We start from the raw sequence: 19,851 nt of genomic DNA, 5'->3' as shown, positions 1-19,851 counted from the left end.
GGGTAAAAAATTGTATGTTATTAAATATTTAGGAGATAAAAGCCTGCCTAATAAATGTTTAGTTTCATAAGAGAAAATAAATAGTATACTGTTATCCACTTTCTGAATGAATTCCATTCATATAGTGGGCATGCACTTTTACAGCTCTCTGTACATGGTCATAAAATAAACCAAAAAATAATCAACCAAAGCAACCCAAAAAACTAGGTAGTAGGAGCATTCATCATTTATCATCATTTTAGCCTCCAGTCAGAGTCACCCACTGCTGAGCATAATCCTCTTATCCCGGTACTGGGCTGGTCTCATCCAGTAGTGTCCCGCGATTTTTCGGGTGTACCCAACGAGCCAACGGACGCCAGGCTAAATGTTAATCGGAGCTTTAAGTTTTCAAAAAATTATTACCGAACGGATTCTTAAGGATGATAGACTCCTCGGACTCGCCCTCCTTACCTTCCTGCAGGCCGGTGATGTTGGCTTTGGCGTGTGGACTTACCGAACGGATTCTTAGCGATGATAGGCTTCTCGGTCTCGAGCTCCTCGGACTCGCCCTCCTTGTTGACGGCCTTGACGCGGAACTTGTAGGGCTTGCCCTCCTGCAGGCCGGTGATGTTGGCTTTGCAGTCCTTGGCCGTGCCGCATGGGACCCATTGGCCTGAAGGAAACATTTATTGTTTATGTACAAAAGACAAAATGAAACTATCATTTATTGTCATTTCATTTGTAAAGTTTGCAAGTTTTGGGCGACAGTATTCATGGGAAACACTGAGTATAAATAGGTCTTTTTTCGATATTCTAAGTCCCATCGTGTACAAACTACAAAAATTACCCAAAGAATTTACTTTTAAACTATATTTTATCTTAACCTCGGATTAACAGAAACCAAAAATTAATTATGCTTCACCAAAAACGTGGTTAAAAAAATATAAGTTTTAGTAAGGAAAATGGGCCTAACCAGTAAGCGGATCAAGTTTCTCAATCTCGTAGTAGTCGATGGGCGACCCGCCGTCGTCCTCTGGCTTCTGCCAGGCGAGCGTGCAGCCGCTCTTTGTGACGTCAGCCACTTCGAGCGGCCCTTTGGGCTTGGATGGCTTGCCTGAAAACGGTCAATGGGTTTATTCATTTTATCCATAACAAGATGTGTAAAATCTAAGATAATTTCGTGCTCCGAATTTGACAGGTAAACAAGATGGCGTTGTACGGATCCTTACATTTTGCGTATGGAGTGTGGATTAAAAGGAGTGCAATCTCTTATGGTAGAACTGTTGCAAAAGTGTCCAGCTGTCAGCTATAAATAATAGTTCCAAATATCTCCAGATTAGCGCTAGAGTAGCTAAGAACCCAGGCGTTGATGGCTATGATTTGATTTTTTGTTCAAGTACTCTAGGTATTGTAGCGCCACCTATTTAAGGTTTTTTGATGACACTTTTTGGTATATGGAGATTTCTTTCCTTACCTCCACCTTCCATAATTTTGCGGTAACTCTGATTGTCAAAAGTTGACATTTGACAATTCAGTGACCGCAAAACATACGGCGCAGTAAAGCGCCATTTGTTTTGAATGTCAAACTAAGGGGTACGTTTTTTACTTAGACTTTACCGAGAGGGAAAGAAGTGTAATAGAGATATTACAATATACTCTTTGATCATAAATTACAAAATCTGTGTTGAATGGTTGAGACAGTTTTTTATCAATATTAGAACTCCAGATTTTGAATTAGATATCCATTTAGATTTTTCTTCTCTATTTTTAATTCTTCAATTTCAGATCTTTGCTTTATGGATCCTATCATTAAAATATTTTTTATAATAAAGGCACCAATCTGGTAGGATATATTTTATTAATAAAATCAATTTTCCAAATGGGAAATATCGAGATTATATGAGAAATGACGGAGTTGCTAGATTGAAAAATTCAATAGAAATGTGGAATGCCACTTTTTCGTTTAACATTGGTTGAAAAGCACAAATAGCCCAGCAACTCTGGTGTATTGCATCTATTCTTAATTAGCATAAAACGATTCAATTATGCAGTTTAAAAAGCTCGCAAATTAATGCACCTTGTGATTATGAAAATCACTACACCTTATAAAACAAAGTCCCCCGCCGTGTCTGTCTTGTTCGCGATAAATTCAAACACCACTGAACAGATTTTCATGCGGTTTTCACCTATCAATAGAGTGATTCTTGAGGAAGGTTTAGGTGTATAATTTGTTAAGGTTTCGTGTAACCCGTGCGAAGCCGGGGCTAGTCACAAGTAAAAAAAAATTATAAGTAACCAAAACTCACCAAGAATAGTAATCTCGACTTCAGCCTCATCCTCCCCTACTTCATTCTTGGCCTTAATCACATACTTCCCAGTATTAGCTCTCCTGCTCTTCGTCATCAAGAACTTCGTGTTATAATCAATATTAATAATCTCCAGGTTATCCGGAGTTCCGGTCTTGATCTCCTCGCCCTTGAAGAACCAGGTGACGGTGGCGGGCGGCTCGCCGAACACCTTGACGTCCAGCGAGACGGGCAGGCCGGCCTTCACGGACACGGGCTTGAGGTTGGTGCGGTCGATTCTTGGTTTCACTGTGAAGGAGAACATTATTAGTTAGGCGTTTGAAAGAAAAAGCAAGATACATAATGTAAAATTAACCGACAAAATGGCGTCTTATACCACAAAGCTTTTGCAGTGTAATTATCAACTGTACTTGTATACGATTAAAGGGGCGTTATTTTAATTAACCGCGTGAGACTCAGGCCGATTCTAGACTCAGACTCTAGCTATAACTCACAGTATAAAACGCACAAGCCAAGCAATTATTCGTTTTAATAAATGCGAGCGATCCATATAAGTTGTTGGCAAAACTTTTATTTTTGGTACAAGCTTTTGTCGCCGACTGTATTTTTCCTACCACAGGCAACTGATACTCATCGAGACAATTCTAAAAACCCCAAACACAATTAAGTTGCGTTGTTTCATCACCATTGTATGGTACCTTAATATTGCATTGTCGCCCGAATTACATATGTATGTAAATCTACAGCTCAATTGGAAATCAGAAAGTGGGTCGAATTTAGCTTCCAAGATTTGACACTAACAAAATAACACACAATACTAACATGGCAAGCTAAGTATAGGTAAAAAACTTAAGTAAGTCACCTGTTGTATGTAGTTGTGACGTGTTCGAATGGACAATACATGTTTAAAAGACACACACAAACAAAACAAATGTCTATTCGAACACGTCACAACTACATACAACAGGTGACTTACTTAAGTTTTTTACCTATAAAAGCTTGTCATATTTCATAAACATCAAAACAACTGACACTTTTAGAGAGTTATAATTTTTTTTGCAGTATATTCCTGTAGGAAATGTTAAAGGTGTACTTACAGAATCGGGCCTTAGCGGTGTGCCAGTTGGTGTTCTCCGAAGGCTCTGATTGTCCGGCTTTGTTCACCGCTCGCACTCTGAACTGGTATTGGCTACCCTCTTCCAACTTAGGTACGGTGCCTTGGCACATGTTGCCTTAGGTTTAGTATACTTACAGAATCGCGCCTTAGGGGTGTTCCAGGTGGTGTTCTCTAAAGGCTCGAACTGTCCAGCCTTGTTCACCGATCACTCTGAACTGATATTGGCTGCCCTCCTACAGTTTATAGATTGTATCTTCGCATACGTTACTTTAGATTTAGTATACTTACAGAATCGGGCCTTAGCGGTGTGCCAGTTGGTGTTCTCCGAAGGCTCGGATTGTCCGGCCTTGTTCACCGCTCGCACTCTGAACTGGTATTGGCTGCCCTCTTCCAACTTAGGTACGGTGCCTTGGCACACGTTGCCTTGGATTTCGGCGGCCTGTGGTAAAGAAAGGATGAGTTTTAGGAGATTTTTCGTTAAGATAAGGCAAAGGTATGGCGGCATTGTTTCAAGCGATGGCGCCATAATCTTTGGCCTATGCTCTAACAAATTTAACACGTATCAGTAAAAGAATAAGAATCAAAGTCAAATGGCGTTCTAAAAGTTATAATCATGTGTCGAAAGATGGCAGTAAATTTACTGTGGCTACAAAGGTTTCTTTGACAATTCATCTTTACTTCAAATTTTAGTCATCTCATCTTCACAAAACGAATGAAGTACGATCTGCTCTGATCCGATCGGATGATCTGCTCAAGCCGATATAATGTCAATATTTTTGGCAAGTTCTTATACTTTTATAAACATGACACGATATGCTATATTTATTCAATTGTTACAACACCAACTCACCTTGACAAACTCTCCCGTATCCCTATCCATCTTCTCAATAATGTATCCAGTGATGGGCGCTCCATTGTCCCTAATAGGCGGCTCCCACTTGAGCTTGGCGCTCTTCTCGTCCCAGTCCACGATGTCCGGGAGGCCGGGCGCGGCGGGCACGTCGTACGGGTTCTTGGCCAGGACGCCGTGGTCGGTCTCCAGGGGCTCTGATTCGCCTTCCTCGTTGAGCGCCTTGACTCGGAACTGGTAGGTGTGGCCGGGTTCTAGGCCTATGGGAAAGTAAATATAGTTTTCATCACACTTGTTCGAAAAATACCTTATTTCATGCAGGTGTGCTGAAGGACAAAGGCCTATTTTGTTCCCGCGGGAGTTATGGATTATGAAAAAAAAACTAGCTTTTTTCTTTAATTATGTCACTTATTCATACAAACCATCAAGTAGCATAAATGAGTTTCACTTTTAAAATACTGACGTTTATAATTTAATATTTTTGTTTATGTTTAAAATTATTTAATTTGATTAATTTAACACTAACAGCCGATTAAAATATTTTTACATCATTTTCAATCGCGGCTGAATGCCTCACCTGCCAAGAAATTACAAAATGGCGGACGAATGCTTGATGTCACCGTATTTAAGAATTATTTCGCTTAAAATTTAGTTTTTGCTTCGCAAGTGTGATGAAAAACATTGTGTGTAACTCCGGAGGTAAGAATATTGCAAACTCCAGATATTAGAATATTGCAAAGCTTGCGGCTATCGGGAATTACCACCCTCGTATCCAAAATGTCACTTACCCCCCTCGTTGCACAATGTATTATTGTTGAAGTTCTGACTAAGACTCGACACAATGCGATATACTCGTACTAGTATTTCATTAATTGCAAATTGTAAGAAGATATTCCTACAAGTAACTTTATTACTAAAATATTACCAGATATTTTAACTAACAATGATTGTAAATCATGGTTAATCAAAGTGTAAAATTAAAGGTTTGACGACCGGTCTGGCCTAGTAGGTAATGACACTGCCTGTGAAGTCGATGGTCCTGGGTTCAAATCCCGGTAAGCTTCCTGAGTCATGGATCTTTTCGATGTATTTAAGTATTTGTATATTATATATATCATTGTCCGAGTAACCAGAACGCAAGCTGTGCCGTGGGGCTTAGTCAATTTGTGTAAAAATGTCCCTATAATATTTATAATTTGATGATTGTTAGGGATATTGATCCAGTTGTCCTAATAGCCAGATTATAGTTGACTTTCAGAAAACACGAGAACCTTGTGACATATCTTCAAGAGAGTCAAAGATGTTGAAAGTCCTCCGGCGACTTGTTTCTTACTACAAATATTCTGCAGTAGGAATATTCTTTTGGCGCAGTCGGTAGGATGGCACTAAAAATTGCTCATTTGCTGACCAGTAAGCCCCACCCTGCCGATATACATGTTTGAACAACTTACCAGTGACAGTAGCCTCAGTAGTATCCGGCTCGACCGTGCCAGCCGGTACCCACTTGCCAGTGAGCACGTCCATCTTCTCCACCACGTATGCGCTGAGAGGCAGCCCTCCGGTGTGCTTGGGCTTCTGCCACGCGAGCTTCACGTGGTCGGCGTGGACGTCGGACACCTCGAGCGGGCCTTCGGGTTTGCCTGGCTTGTCTGTTGGAGAAAAAAATATTTATTTTTATTTATTGTTCAGAACACATAGGCAAACATGAAAATATAGATATAACTTACTAAAATATATAAAAACAGACTTGGAGGTTCATAAATGTAAACATATGGTTCGATAACGTAAGTGACGTTGTTTGTTGGTACTCTGATGCCATGGAGAGGCTTTATCTTCATTATTTGCAGAAGAATTATAGAAACAAAACATACATCATGAAAAGTCAGGATACTGCCGATTACTAGGAGAATCAAGTTACAATTAAGTTCGGTAACCTATTCAGTATTTTCATAAGATTGAAGCAGTCTAATTTTAATTTTAATACGGATTTGATTTCAAGTTAAAATTAGAAAATAAGGAAGATTATTAGATAATTATTAGATTATTGATAATGATTATTGGTCTTTTGAATAATATAAATTAAAATATTGTCCAAAAAAAAAAAACTGAAGACGGTGCAGGAAGACCAAAGAGGGGATGCGTCTAAGGCGGGACGACTTGGACGCATTCTATCCAAATTGGTGGGAAAATGCCAACGACAGGGTTGAGTGGAGAAAAGGAGGGGAAGCTTTTGCCCATTAGTGGGTTAAAGTAGGCTAACAAAAAAAAACTGAAGTTTGAAGGTCTTTTTTTTTACGCAGGGGTCATTTACGCATCTCACCCCCGGGCTGGGGAAGCCCATTCGGGGGTGGTATGTTGGACTCGCTCCTCCCGTAACTCCCTCTGCTAGCCAGAGGAAGGGGAGGAGAATACCCACTAACATCCCCTGCGGCGTCACTCTCTTTGCCGATAGGGGAGCGTCATGGGATCATAATTCATATTTTTTCACTGCATGAAAGTGAGTACAAAAGGGGTTAGTATTTACAAAAGTTCATCACAATCTGCCGAGATCCAGCACGCAATATATATCTTATTGTACTAGTACCTATATCTAAGACTACGAACTAAAGTAATTTAGCTATATCTAGTCATGAAATTATTAAAAACATGCTATTCGCTTGCGGAATTCTACCCGCGACGCGCCCGGGAGTTTGAAGGTCTGAAAAGTTTTAACACTTTTAATATAAACTTACCGAGCACAGTAATCTCAACAGTAGCCTCATCGGTTCCCGAATCGTTAACCGCCTTCAGCGTATACACGCCCGTATTCTTCCACGACGTCTCCGTCAGCGTCATACGGGTATTATAATCCTCGTTCTCGATCTTGACGCCCTCGCCGCTCTCCAACGGCTTGTTGGCGAAGATCCAGGTCTTGGTTGGTGGCGGTTCACCCTTGATGTCGACGTCCAGCTTGATGGTGGTGCCTGCGCGGACGCGGATCGCGTGCATCTTGTCGCGGTTGATCCATGGTTTCACTGGAAAAAATTACAAATTAATAATACAGTCCGTATAATTATGAAAGTAGGAAATATTAAGATGAAGAAAATGAGTATGAAACACAATTTATTTAAATCCGATTAGTTTCTACGGGGATATTCACTTTTTTGGTCTGGTACCTAGTGTATTTTTCTTGTAATCTTTAGTACAGAATCTACCTTTCAATTTCCCAATTATAGTCTGTCAATCTTTGGTCGTAAAAAAAGGCGCGGAATTCTAATTTTCTATGGGACGATAATGCACTACGTCTAATTTTTTAAAATGTGCCGCCTTTTTCTACTGACTGAAATAACTTGACAGACTATAGGGAGCGAGCATGAACTGTAGGAGACAGCACAGGAGCCGTCAGTTTTTGGCGCGAGGCGTAAATGTTTTTTGTTCCGATGTAGCCCACAAGATGGCAGAACCTACTATGCACAGCATTTAATCTCCGACACGGCCATTCTGACATTGTACACGACATCGTGTTGTCTTCAGAATAGACGGAGGATTTATTTTTACAAACCCACTTCACAGAGCCGTGGGTACCTATTTGAGCGAATAACAGGCACAAACTGTAATTAACATTTTTTTGTTTAATATTATAAACTCTCTTTCTCTCCCGCACACACAACAAAATGCAAAGTCGTAATTTGGTCCAATAGATATAAAGTAGTATACTCACAGAACCTAGCCTTGGCGACGTGCGGCTGCGTGGGCTCGCCCGGCTCGCCGGGGCCGGCCTTGTTGACGGCGCGCACGCGGAACTGGTACGTGTTGCCTTCCTTCAGCTCCGGCACGCGGGCCTTGCACTCTGGCGTCTGTGCAAAGACAAAGGTGTTCAGTTAAAGTCTGACCAGTAATATATGATCACGCGCCATATTGCGGCATTTCATTTAAACTACATTTTTCATACTAAACTGAACTGAGACATGAGACCCTATACATGAGAATAACAGCGCCCTCTTGACAATAATCGTATATTTCTGGTCGGGCTTTAAATATATGTATGTTGTCTAGTGTCTTCACAACAAGATTATGATTGATTAGTCTAAAATGAGACAGACTCCTAAAACATAAGTTGACTTAGTTATACAATAAGCATGACATAGATAGCGATATCAGCCAAACAGCAACATCCATAGGAATAAGAATGTGTTGCGATATAATTATGTTTCATGCTGGCTGTATCTTATTACAAACGGATGATATAACACTACCTAATACCATTCATTGGTCGTCTAAGCAAAAGCTTCGATAGGTTACTTTTGTAGACAAACAAGTTTAAACACCAGAACTCATCATTGAGAAGATTTGCGCTGATCTAGATTTTTTGGAACCCGACTGTTTCACTATGTATGTTCCACATTACTTAACAAATTTCTGAGTACTCTAGTGTACAGGACTTGTTTTTTTTTTCTTTGAGTACGGTTGGTACGGACATACGGTCCAACTCACACTGGTAGTAAGCACATGTCACTATCTGTATTTCTCCTCGACGTTTAGGACGGATGGCTAGCCGGCAATGTCGGGGATAAGGTACATATATTCAACTCACATTGGTAGTAAGCGCCTCCTGCCACGACCCGTACTTCTCCTTCTTCTCGATGACGTAACCGGTGATGGGCGCGCCGCCGGTGCTCTTGGGCGCCTCCCACGTCAGGTCCACGCGGTCCACGTCCCAGTCCTCGATGGTCGGCACGGACGGCTTGCCGGGAATATCTGGGATACAGGTACAGATTAGTTAACAAGCTTTTGACTGATGCTGATACTTTTCTATAGATATTCACTTGCAGATCATATGTCAATGATAAATCTTTATTATGATGTAAAAATGCCGGAAATCATCGACACTGATATGTGGCAAATCTTTAGGCGATGTAAACCTAAAGTAGAATCATCGTCAACCATTAAATCTCTACAAATAGAAGGAGTATTGATATCCCAAACTAGCAACCTTAACAGACTGCGCACCGGCCTTGACAAGGCTCTCATTGTGGTGCTGTGAAATAAAATTTCTTGACACATTTTTCAAGAGTACTCTTCAACTGAACACAGCAAATTGAACGACGAAGGCCTCAAGTAAATTATTTCTCTAAGTTTGTTCTATGATCTTTCTATTTCGTATGTGATAGATTCAAATAAACAGTTCACCAACTCACAGTAAGGGTTCTTCGCAATGATGCTATGGCAAGACTTCAGCGGTTCACCCTGGCCTTCCTCATTCACAGCGCGGATCCTGAATACATACTCCTCGCCCTCTTGTAGACCCTTGAGCTTTCCGTGTCTTACCCGATCACATAAAAATTAGACCAACTCACCGTAAGGGTTCTTCGCGATGATGCTATGGTCCGTCTTCAGCGGTTCCGACTCGCCTTCGTCATTGACAGCGCGGACCCTGAACTCGTACTCCTCGCCCTCCTGCAGACCCTTGACCTCCATCTCCGTGTCGTCGGTCTTACCGACCGGCACCCAGCGGCCGGTGGCCTTGTTGAGCTTTTCTACTACGTAACCAGTTACTGGCTTGCCTGTGGAAAATAGTACGGGATTAACGTCTGGATCCTAAATAGTCACTTATCTCAAAATCGGTTTCATCTGTGACTTAGGTAGTTTGTAATCACATTGCTCGCTTAACAAAAAATTCTATCCTTGTATGTTTGGTGGTCACAAATCGTTGGTTCATACCTCGTTTGTACAAAGCAGAAAAAGTCGTTCTCCAAAAAATGCTAAGTGATAACTAAACTTCTCCTTCCTTATCAGACACACACAACAGGTTAAAGGCTATCTAGCGTGGGACAGTTACCACCATCGTCTTCCAGTTTCTTCCAAAATGGCTCACAATTCCTTCAGAACATCACATATCTTCAGATCAAATCAACAGAGATTCAGGTATGTCAGAGACACAGCATTCTGATCTCAATTTCAGATTCATTAGTGCCGTGTCTCGATGGGCGTTGTCAGGTGAACTAAACCAGGTGAAAAGCAACAGAATTTGACATTTATCAAAATTAGAGAAATACTTACCACCATCGTCCTCTGGCTTCTTCCAAGACAGCTTGCAGCCAGATTTGGTGACGTCTGCGACCTTCAATGGTCCACCAGGTTTGCCCGGCGCGCTCAGCACAGTGATATCGACCTCAGCTTCATCTGTGCCGTGCTGGTTGGTGGCCAAGATACGGTAGGTGCCGGTCATGGCGCGGACGGAGTCCTTGATGTCTAATTTGGTGTTGTAATCCACGTTGATTACGTTTTCTTTCACCTGTCAAGAGTTGATTATAGTAAATAAAATAAAAGGTAATAGAAATAGGTAACAGATGACGAATGACGTTAAACCTTAATTTTGGCCAAACACAGATGCCATTATTTTGTAAAATATCGATCATATCACATCGCACTTATTTTTATTTGCATTTTTACATAACTATTCTTGTGATGGAGTACCTAATTGGCGTGAAGTGGCGCAGACTAGGGCAGAGTAGCGCTCTTTTGTGTCAGAGGCCAAGATCATTTTTGGGTCACTGAACCAGTGAAGTAAGTAAGTATACTTGTGACGTTTAATAATAAAAGGTACCGCACGGCCGATTGTTGATATGGTCAAAATATAATCAAATGTTTATGGCAGTAGCGCCTTATTGGCTGACCAACCAAAAAGTATCCCTTCGCTAGAAAGCGGTACGTTCAGGGCGCTCATTAGACACCAGGTGTAACGATTCCTGTTTCATGTATTTCACCGAAATATGGCTTCCTAACCGTTCTGTATTTGAGAGCTTAGAAATTGAATGAACACACACCTCCTTCTCTTCTCCCTTCCACTTCTGGAACCATTGCACGGTAGGCGCGGGTTCACCCCTGACGTTGACGTCGAAGAAGATCGGCTTGCCCGCGCGCACGGCCACCGCCTTCAGGTTGGTGCGGTCGATGCGTGGTTTCACTAGAATAAAAAATTATATATTTAGTCAATGCTTTCATTTATTTTACCGAAAGAAACAACATAGAATTCTTTTTTTTATTTTTTATTTAACACCGAATTGAAAAATGTTTACAGGCAATGCTACAAGCATTACAAGCCTTAAAATGAAACTTAAGTAGACACAAATTAATGTTTACATGTAGATATAAAAAACTTTTAAAATTATGATGCTAAAAAGGAGCGAACCTCAGCATGTGTTGCAGCAGGCTTACCTACTACAACGCTGGTTTTCAAAATGTTTTGTTTTGTGTCAAGTGCAGAACAGCACGTTTCGGCATGTTTTCACATGAGACAAATATCTGACGCATCAGAATAAAGCAATGGAACATACACACTCATCTGATCTTATGTGGTAGTGTCCCCCGCCCAATGCATAAGCATCATGCATACGCCCTTCATAAGAAGGGAATCAAAATCGTATCTGGAGCGTCACAAAAAACGCCGTCACATCAGAGTATCTACTTTAACTGTACTAAATGTATGAAACCGATACCCTTCTATCATGTACAATACAAAAGACAAGTATGAATCCGGCTTCAGGTAATGCCACGTTCTAGTCACTGAGCCCAAGATGTAAGACGAAAAAACTTACATACTTGAAAAATACATAAAAATGTGTTTTTGCTCTTTGGAGAGCGGCGAAACACAGGTAAAATTGAAAATAATATGGAGATCAAAAATCTGTCATATCATGTATATATTTGGACTGTATTATGTGTGTAGCCGCTTTCTGCGTATCAATATCTATACATTATTTAAACGTATACTCACAAGCCTTGTGCCTGATGGTGGTCATCTTGGTCGGGTCCGACGCCTCGGAAGGACCCGCCTTGTTGACGGCTATCACCCTGAACTGATATTCGCTGCCCTCAGGCAGACCGTCCACTTTAGCCTCCGTGGCGGTACCGGGCACCTGCAAAGAAGTAGTAAAAATTCAAATTTGTGACTTTTTCATTAACTTGACAATATATGACAATACATTTCTAGATAATCCCTAATCAAATAGTTAATAATTAGTTTAGTATGGATGTAAGTTGTCTTTTAATTTTTTTTTGTCATTTGGGCTCTCTGACATTTATTCCAACGAAGTTCCTTATCGGACGGTTGGCGAAAAAAAGCGTAAGATATTTCCGTCACGGTCCTTTTAGATTCTTTACTTACTTTATTCCACGGTTTAGATTCTTTCTCGGCAATAAGTAGCATAATTTCTCCGACTTACGTATATCCTTTAGCGGCGCAGTTGGCAAACAGCCGCTTAACAACAGGTGGTAACATCGACGATCCGGGTTCGATCCCCGAACGTGTATGTAGATATTAATTAATTAATTTATTTTGCACTTCAATTTTATATTTTTGATTGATTAAACGAGTGTAAAGTACAAGCTAAGCGTACAAGTTTCAGCTTGTGAAGTGGGCGTCGGTAAGCGTAGGCAACGTGGGCCACCGCCTACGGTCTCGCGGTCGGAGTGGCCTTGCGTCCCAATGGTTTATGCACAATTCAGCCACCAGAGGGCCTTGCAACATGTACCTTGCTCATATTAAATTTTAGTCTTGCGTCGAACCCAAATATTGTAATAAGTGACAAAATAATTATTCTACTGACCTCTAGAGCGTTCTCCCAATCGCCACCCTTCGGTTTCTTCTGAATAATGTACTTCTGTATGGGCGCTCCGCCGTCGCTCTTGGGCGGGTCCCATTTGACTGTGGCGCTCTGGTTGTCGTGATCTGCCACTTCGACGTTGCCGGGCTTGTCCGAGACGTCTGTAAACAAACAAAATTTCATTTCCATCAGTTTATACTTTCATCTAGTTAAATACAGTAGGCAAGTTGACTTTCAGCGTCATTATCAAAAGATTCGATAGTTACCTATTCGAATTGAAATTGAAACACGTTGTTGGGATATTTAACGCAAAATATGAACATCGATTTTAAATACCAGTCTCCTAAAAAGTGCAGTAACCAACACTTCTAAATATTTATTTACTTTATTTAATTATTGGTTTTACAGTTCAAGGAAAAATGATGACAGCTCAATTACCGCCATGTTTTGTAGACAATGGATTACTAAATGTTAACTTTTGATAATCAGAGTTACTGCATAATGTATGGAGCCGTACAGTGAAGGTATTAAATATCGACACGAACCAAGTGGCAATAATATGTATACACTACCTTATTACCTATACATTAAGGTAGTGTGTACATATTTTTGGCACTTTGTCCGGGTCTATATTTCATACCATGACTGTACAACGTCATCTACATCAGCTGTCAAATTCGAAGCACGAATTTGTCTTAAGACTTTCAATTTTAAAGACAATTAATGAACCTTTACTCGTAACTGAAGGTTTACGAAATGTTATTCTCCATAAAGGTGCGCCTTTATATATAACGCGCCATTGTAAATCTTATCGGAATAGAAATAGAAATAGAAGAAATAGAATTTGTTTTATTCATAAACACTCAAACAGAAATAGACAGACATAAAAGAGAACATAGTGAGAGTAAAGTGTCACGAAATGGCCTCATCTCAGCATGTTGCTGGCGACTTCCAGCGCTGATCTTCCGATGAGACCATCGAGTGCGAAGTAATCACGGAAGGTAACAGAAAAAAGGAAAGAAACATAAAATAAACATGACGAACATACTTAACACTAAATAAAATTGCACGGACGAAACGAACGTCCAGTCTGTACCGGTCCGGTCGGATCGTATCGTGGCGCGGCATTAAGCGTGCGCAACTAGCGCCAGGTCAGCGGTAGCTACACGAATTAAATCCAGTGACAGATTTGACAAACATAATAATAAGATGAAACTCATAATCTCAATCCGTTTTCGATCATGAAAACCATAAAACAAAGTTGACTAAAATATGTAAACAAAAGAAAAACTAATAGTAGCATAATCAGCTTAAATAAAATAACGATTATAAGGATGGTGTGTGGGGAATGGTGTCGATTCCATTGCGGAAGGAGCAAAAACACGGAATGCACGAAGGTCAATATGACACTAACCGAGTGCGTTACAGTGTAATATTTTTTTGACGGAACGTCTTTGACGGTCAAACGGTTAAGAGCGAATTTAAAATACTCAATGAAGGGACTTTAGCCATGATAGCCTTCTCGGCTTCCAGCGGCTCAAAGTCGCACTCGTCGTTGGCAGCGGTTAAGCGGAACTTATACACCGGTGTCCGGGTTCGACTCCAATCACCACCATCTCCAGAGGCTTCTTGTCCTGAACAACCAATAAACTCGCCGAAAGGATTTTTAGCCAGGATAGCCTTCTGGGCTTCCAGCGGCTCAGAGTCGCCCTCGTCATTAACAGCTGTTACACGGAACTTATACTGGTGTCCGGGTTCGACTCCAATCACCACCATCTCCAGAGGCTTCTTGTCCTGAACAACCAATAAACTCACCGAAAGGATTTTTAGCCAGGATAGCCTTCTCGGCTTCCAGCGGCTCAGAGTCGCCCTCGTCGTTGACGGCGGTCACGCGGAACTTGTACTGGTGTCCGGGTTCGAGTCCGGTCACCTCCATCTCTAGAGGCTTCTTGTCGCCAGCAACCCTGATAAACAAATATATATACCTATGTGTTATAATAACTCCACAAATATTTTTGTAGTCACTGAAGGCCGCCATTTACGCTAACAGGGGGTAACTTAACTGTAAACTAACGGTGTACCGACTTTGAACTGAACCCTACATAAACGTTACTAAGGCAGTCCCGCTCCCACACCGGAGCGACGTGCGAATTCGCATACGTTGTGATACTGATAACATAACTCTAAAAAAATCACAGAAAATTGACGTTTATACTTCCGGCGATACTTCCACAATCTGTCACTGAAAAGTCTGATTAGAGTTATCTTGGTTCGTTGTTATAGAGTCACTGTCGTCGAGTCGAGACCTTCATCTTTCATAGTAAGCTTTTGTTTTTTGTATTTTTTCAGTACAAATGTATATTTCACTTTTGTTTTACCTGCCAACGCGCACCCATTTGCCGGTAGCCATGTCCATCTTCTCCAGCTCGTATTCCTTGACCGGGGATCCGCCGTCATCTTCCGGCTTCTCCCAGCGGACCTTGCAGCCAGTGGCGTGGATGTCTGATACCTCCAGCGGCCCTGAACAGAGATTATATGGTATTAACTTTTCCATCAAGTGTGTGGTGTTTGATTTGAGGAGCTTACTAACAGTTAAAATAAGGAACCTGACTGAAATAATAATGTGTAATGTTATAAATGCAATATAGACCAGCATATTGTTGGGAAAGGTTGTGAAGTGAGGCCACGACGTGATGATGATGTTGAAGATAAACAGTCTCAGAAGGACGAGGAAAAAACAATGAACATCATTGAAGTTGCCTGGGCGTGTGTTTTTCAGAGAGACTAATGATGTTAATCTGGGAATGAATGTTTACAATGTGAAAATAAATGATGATGATGGTAATGATCGAGCAGGGAATGTTAAAGACATAATTATCATCTTTAGACGCAGAGGGCTTGCTAAGAACAGTCTACTCGAATGGCCGCCTGATCGATGCTGTTGCAGTTCTTAGCCCTGAACGTGTATTTCCCAGTGTCACAGCGTATCGCGTTGATCGATATTAATATTATAGATAGGAATACTTATGATAGTATTAAAGCGCTTGGAAGACTCACCATTAGGCGCTGAGGGCTTGCTAAAAACAGTCAACTCGACAGTCTCCTGATCGAAACCGTTGCAGTTCTCAGCCCTGAGCGTGTATTTGCCGGCGTCACGGCGTACCGCGTTGATAACAAATGTATTTTGAGAGGAATATGATACTGATGAAGAGATGAATCTTTTTTATAAAACAGGACGTCGAAGACTCACCTTTAGGCGCCGAGGGCTTGCTAAGAACAGTCAACTCGACGGTCTCCTGATCGAAACCGTTGCAGTTCTCAGCCCTCAACGTGTATTTGCCGGTGTCGCGGCGCACCGCATTGATGATGGTGAAATCGGTGTGGTACTCCTGGTTCTCGATCTTGATACGTTCGGTGTTCACTAGCTTGATGTTCTCGCGCCACGACCTGTGGTTGAACAGCGTGAGTTAAATTTGTTGCAATAAAGCAGCAGCCTATTGAATGATCATATCACAAGGCATTCCATAAAAGTATCTACTTTGTCGGGGACGTGACGCGAATAGCAGCTATGTGGCTTTCCATCAGAGAAAGGTCCTTATGCTTCATGTTCATGAGGAAAGAATTGCCACTGAGTTCTGAACTCCTAACTTATTTGACCTTATGGCTAATAAGACAGGGTAGAAATGACTAAAAAATGGCAGCTTACTCCTTTATTCCGGTTGCTGGCAAATAACAGTACAAAATATTAAATGATTGTGTTTGTGCTACATTTTTTTTAAGCCTCATATCAGAAATACATTTTTATACTATATCTATAGTTTTCCTTAATCTACGATAACCGATTCTGTGTGCCTTTGGGCAAAGGCTGTAGCTACATATAAACAAATTCAATCAGTTTTATCTCATCCACGCTAAAACAGAATCAAGTAAGTGGGCCTGGCGTTTAAAATTACCTGAGCACTGTTATTAGTTAAGTAAGGCAAGTATAGAGTGTAGACCATTTTAAACTCTTCACCCGCTTAACTGCTTCTACAGTTGGGCATTCAACGGAAATGTCACTTACGTGACCCTTTTATTGCAGTTACCTCAGCGAACATACTGCCAATTTGTTAGCAAATTTATGAAAAACAAAACCAATATTGCTTACTAAGCATTTTCAGAAGTATTAGAAGAATATGTACGCGACAATATCATGGAATGCCCCAGTATTGTGCGTGAAATAATGTTAAATCACAGACATACCAAGTCATCTCCGGGGCAGGTTCACCGATGACATCCACAGACCACTTATGGGTGCGGCCGGCCTTGATGATCACTGACTTGAACGTGCTGCGCTCGATGCGAGGCTTCACTGCAGGATAATGAAAAGCATTGGTAAATGGGTTACTGCAAATATATTACCTAGTTTAGGCATTATAAAAAAAAAACAGTAAAATTAAATATAATGATGTAATAAATGAGTTGTTAATAGTTGGAGAGGTACACCTCTTAGGTAGACTTTACAAATTCGAAGAAAAAATCTTGCACTGAATTTGACTGCTTAAGTAGATGTTGCTGTTTGATCCCTAACAACAAGTGTTGTAAAAAGTAGATTTTTAATCAAAACTTGTTATAAATGTCTTCTTTGGCAGTCAAACTCAGAAAAAGTATTTTATTTTTGAATTTACACCATCTCTATAATCAATAACTGTCTGTAGGCTTAATGTAAGTTTTTTCTAACTGTATTAATTAGAGAGGGACAGGTATCTATCTAAAGTATTTAATTTGTTTACATCAGACATAGCATGTCTTCTCAAAACAAAAATAGTCAAACATGAAGTAGGCAGAGTAGTGAATATATCACTTCTACTTTTGCCTTTGCCCTTCAGACCCAAAAAACTAACCAAATGCATTTTTACTTAATAAACTAGATAGATAGATAGATAAAACCTTTATTTGGATGCTGCAATAACACACCTTTTACAAATACATTACAGACAGAACAAAACTAAACTTATTCTGAATCAAACTTACAGTTCTTATGCTTGCAGAGGTGGTTGTCAGTGGGCGGTGACGCCTCACCAACGCCAGCCTTGTTGTAGGCCTTCACACGGAACTGGTAGATCATCTTCTCCTTCAGCCCTTCCACCTTGTACTCTGTCTTGGTGTCCTCTGTCTTGACAACCTGTCAGACAAATTTCAAAGAACACATTTTACATTTGAAATAACTTATGCCCAAAAAAGAAGCTTCATGCTATCTAAGTCTTGGTCTACTATTAGAATTTATAAATTTCATTCTGTTTATTGCAGGATCAAAGATTTCTTTAGCTTAGGCATAGAGAAATAAGTAATCATAGAGTGTTCACTCCATGCATCAGTTTTCTTACCAAAAACGCTTATTCATTTCGAAAAGTAATTTAATTACTTATTTCTCTATGGTTTAGGAAACAAAGGCAACATGACCTAAATAATATTTTATTAACATATTTCCTATACTTATGTAAATAGCATCCTTATCAAGCAGTTTCAAATGTATTGTGGGCTTAAAGACGTGAATATTACTACAGTGTAAACTCCATATAATACCAACATTTGTTGGCTATAGTTGCTTTACTTTAGTATTCAAGATCTGGAAAACCGAGTTTTGCTTGGAAAACATATAAAAACCCAAAAATGCGCGTTTTCCCAGGGATAAGACCTAGCTAGATCGTTTTTCGCTCCCGAAAACCCCCATATAGCAAATTTCATCAAAATCGTTAGAGCCGTTTCCGAGATCCCCAAAATAAATATATATACAAGAATTGCTTGTTTAAAGGTATAAGATTTATCTCCACGTAACGAAAACTCTCTATAGCATCACAAAACGTGATTGTCACTATATAGAGTTTACACTGTATTTCATGTACATCATTTGATATACCATGGTGTTGCATCCAAAATGTACAACCAAAAATCTTACCAAGTAGAAACATCACAATCTCCAAGGGAAGCACTCAATTCCCAATGTAGGATAATCGACTTAGTAGTTTACTAAACATTCATTTTACTAATTTAAAACTTTGTCAAAAGAAAGTTGCTCACCTCAATCCAATCGGCGGAGAACTTGTCCTTCTTCTCCACAACGTAGCCGAGGATGGGCCGTCCACCGTTGTCGGTGGGTGCCTCCCATTGCAACGTGACCGACTGGTTGTCATAGTCGATGATAACTGGCTTGCTTGGTGCTTTCGGCGGGTCTGGTGACGCAAATATAGACGTTAAAACATAGTTTTTATGAGGATTTAGGTGGTACACTAATGAAATAGTTCTAGATGTTGTCTGCGGTCAAATATCGTGTTAAATAAATTACAAACGTAAGAAACTAAGTGTTATTTTGAACCATTGAAGAAAGTGTACCTAGATACAATTTAATCTAATAAAAGCTGGTATCGTTTAAGAGCTGGAGCGTAATTATTCGTTTTATGATTATTTTACTGAATACTTCTTGAAGTTATTGTATATGAATCGTCGTAAAATCAAATAGAAATATACCGGTACAAGTGTTTTGTTTTGATAAAATAACTTGAATAACAAGCGTGATAAATGTCATAAGTGACAGTGACAACTGACAGCTGATTCTTGGTGTTGCTAAATTAAAACGAAATAATTCCGATACAAGATCATATATCTAGCAACATTCCATTTTTGTTTAGGAGGAATATTCGGAAAAACATTATGATTATGATTGATTAGAGATCGCTTTTTAGCGATAAGACCGCCTGTTGTTTACCTCTTCTTTATGAGTTGTATTATTTGTACTGTTTCTGTATTGAGGTGTGCAATAAAGAGTATTTGTATTGTATTGTATTATGTGCGTTAAAGTGCGGTAAGAAATGGGTGTTGTAAACTTTGTTATTATTCTGCCCCATCAGCTAGGCGACCATAGTAGCATAGTGTGTGAGAAGAAATGTTATTCATGCTACAATCTACAAATATGCTAAGTAGATGACCTGCCATTACAGAAAGAGCTCATAATTGCCATAAAAATTTATGTTTACC

The 19,851-nt window shown here is 40.3% G+C and overlaps 1 protein-coding gene across 1 annotated transcript in view; it reads right to left on the bottom strand.

Moving 5' to 3' along the window:
• Positions 1-19,851, bottom strand: part of LOC133530502 (twitchin) — a 139,203-nt gene that overhangs the window by 62,636 nt on the left and 56,716 nt on the right. Inside the window, 20 exon segments of the mRNA XM_061868422.1 lie at positions 494-652; positions 953-1,093; positions 2,286-2,573; positions 3,691-3,841; positions 4,253-4,512; positions 5,704-5,901; positions 6,985-7,266; positions 7,953-8,088; positions 8,826-8,989; positions 9,589-9,795; positions 10,292-10,526; positions 11,059-11,198; positions 12,009-12,150; positions 12,841-12,998; positions 14,653-14,801; positions 15,216-15,357; positions 16,088-16,284; positions 17,080-17,188; positions 17,851-18,001; positions 18,898-19,049. Of these exon segments, the coding sequence (XP_061724406.1) occupies positions 494-652; positions 953-1,093; positions 2,286-2,573; positions 3,691-3,841; positions 4,253-4,512; positions 5,704-5,901; positions 6,985-7,266; positions 7,953-8,088; positions 8,826-8,989; positions 9,589-9,795; positions 10,292-10,526; positions 11,059-11,198; positions 12,009-12,150; positions 12,841-12,998; positions 14,653-14,801; positions 15,216-15,357; positions 16,088-16,284; positions 17,080-17,188; positions 17,851-18,001; positions 18,898-19,049 (3,561 nt within the window).

Source organism: Cydia pomonella, chromosome 23 (assembly GCF_033807575.1).
Source record: "Cydia pomonella isolate Wapato2018A chromosome 23, ilCydPomo1, whole genome shotgun sequence".
NCBI classification, from domain to species: domain Eukaryota; kingdom Metazoa; phylum Arthropoda; class Insecta; order Lepidoptera; family Tortricidae; genus Cydia; species Cydia pomonella.
The sequence above is the reverse complement of the archived record's forward strand: the minus strand, read 5'-3'. Positions and strand labels throughout refer to the sequence as shown.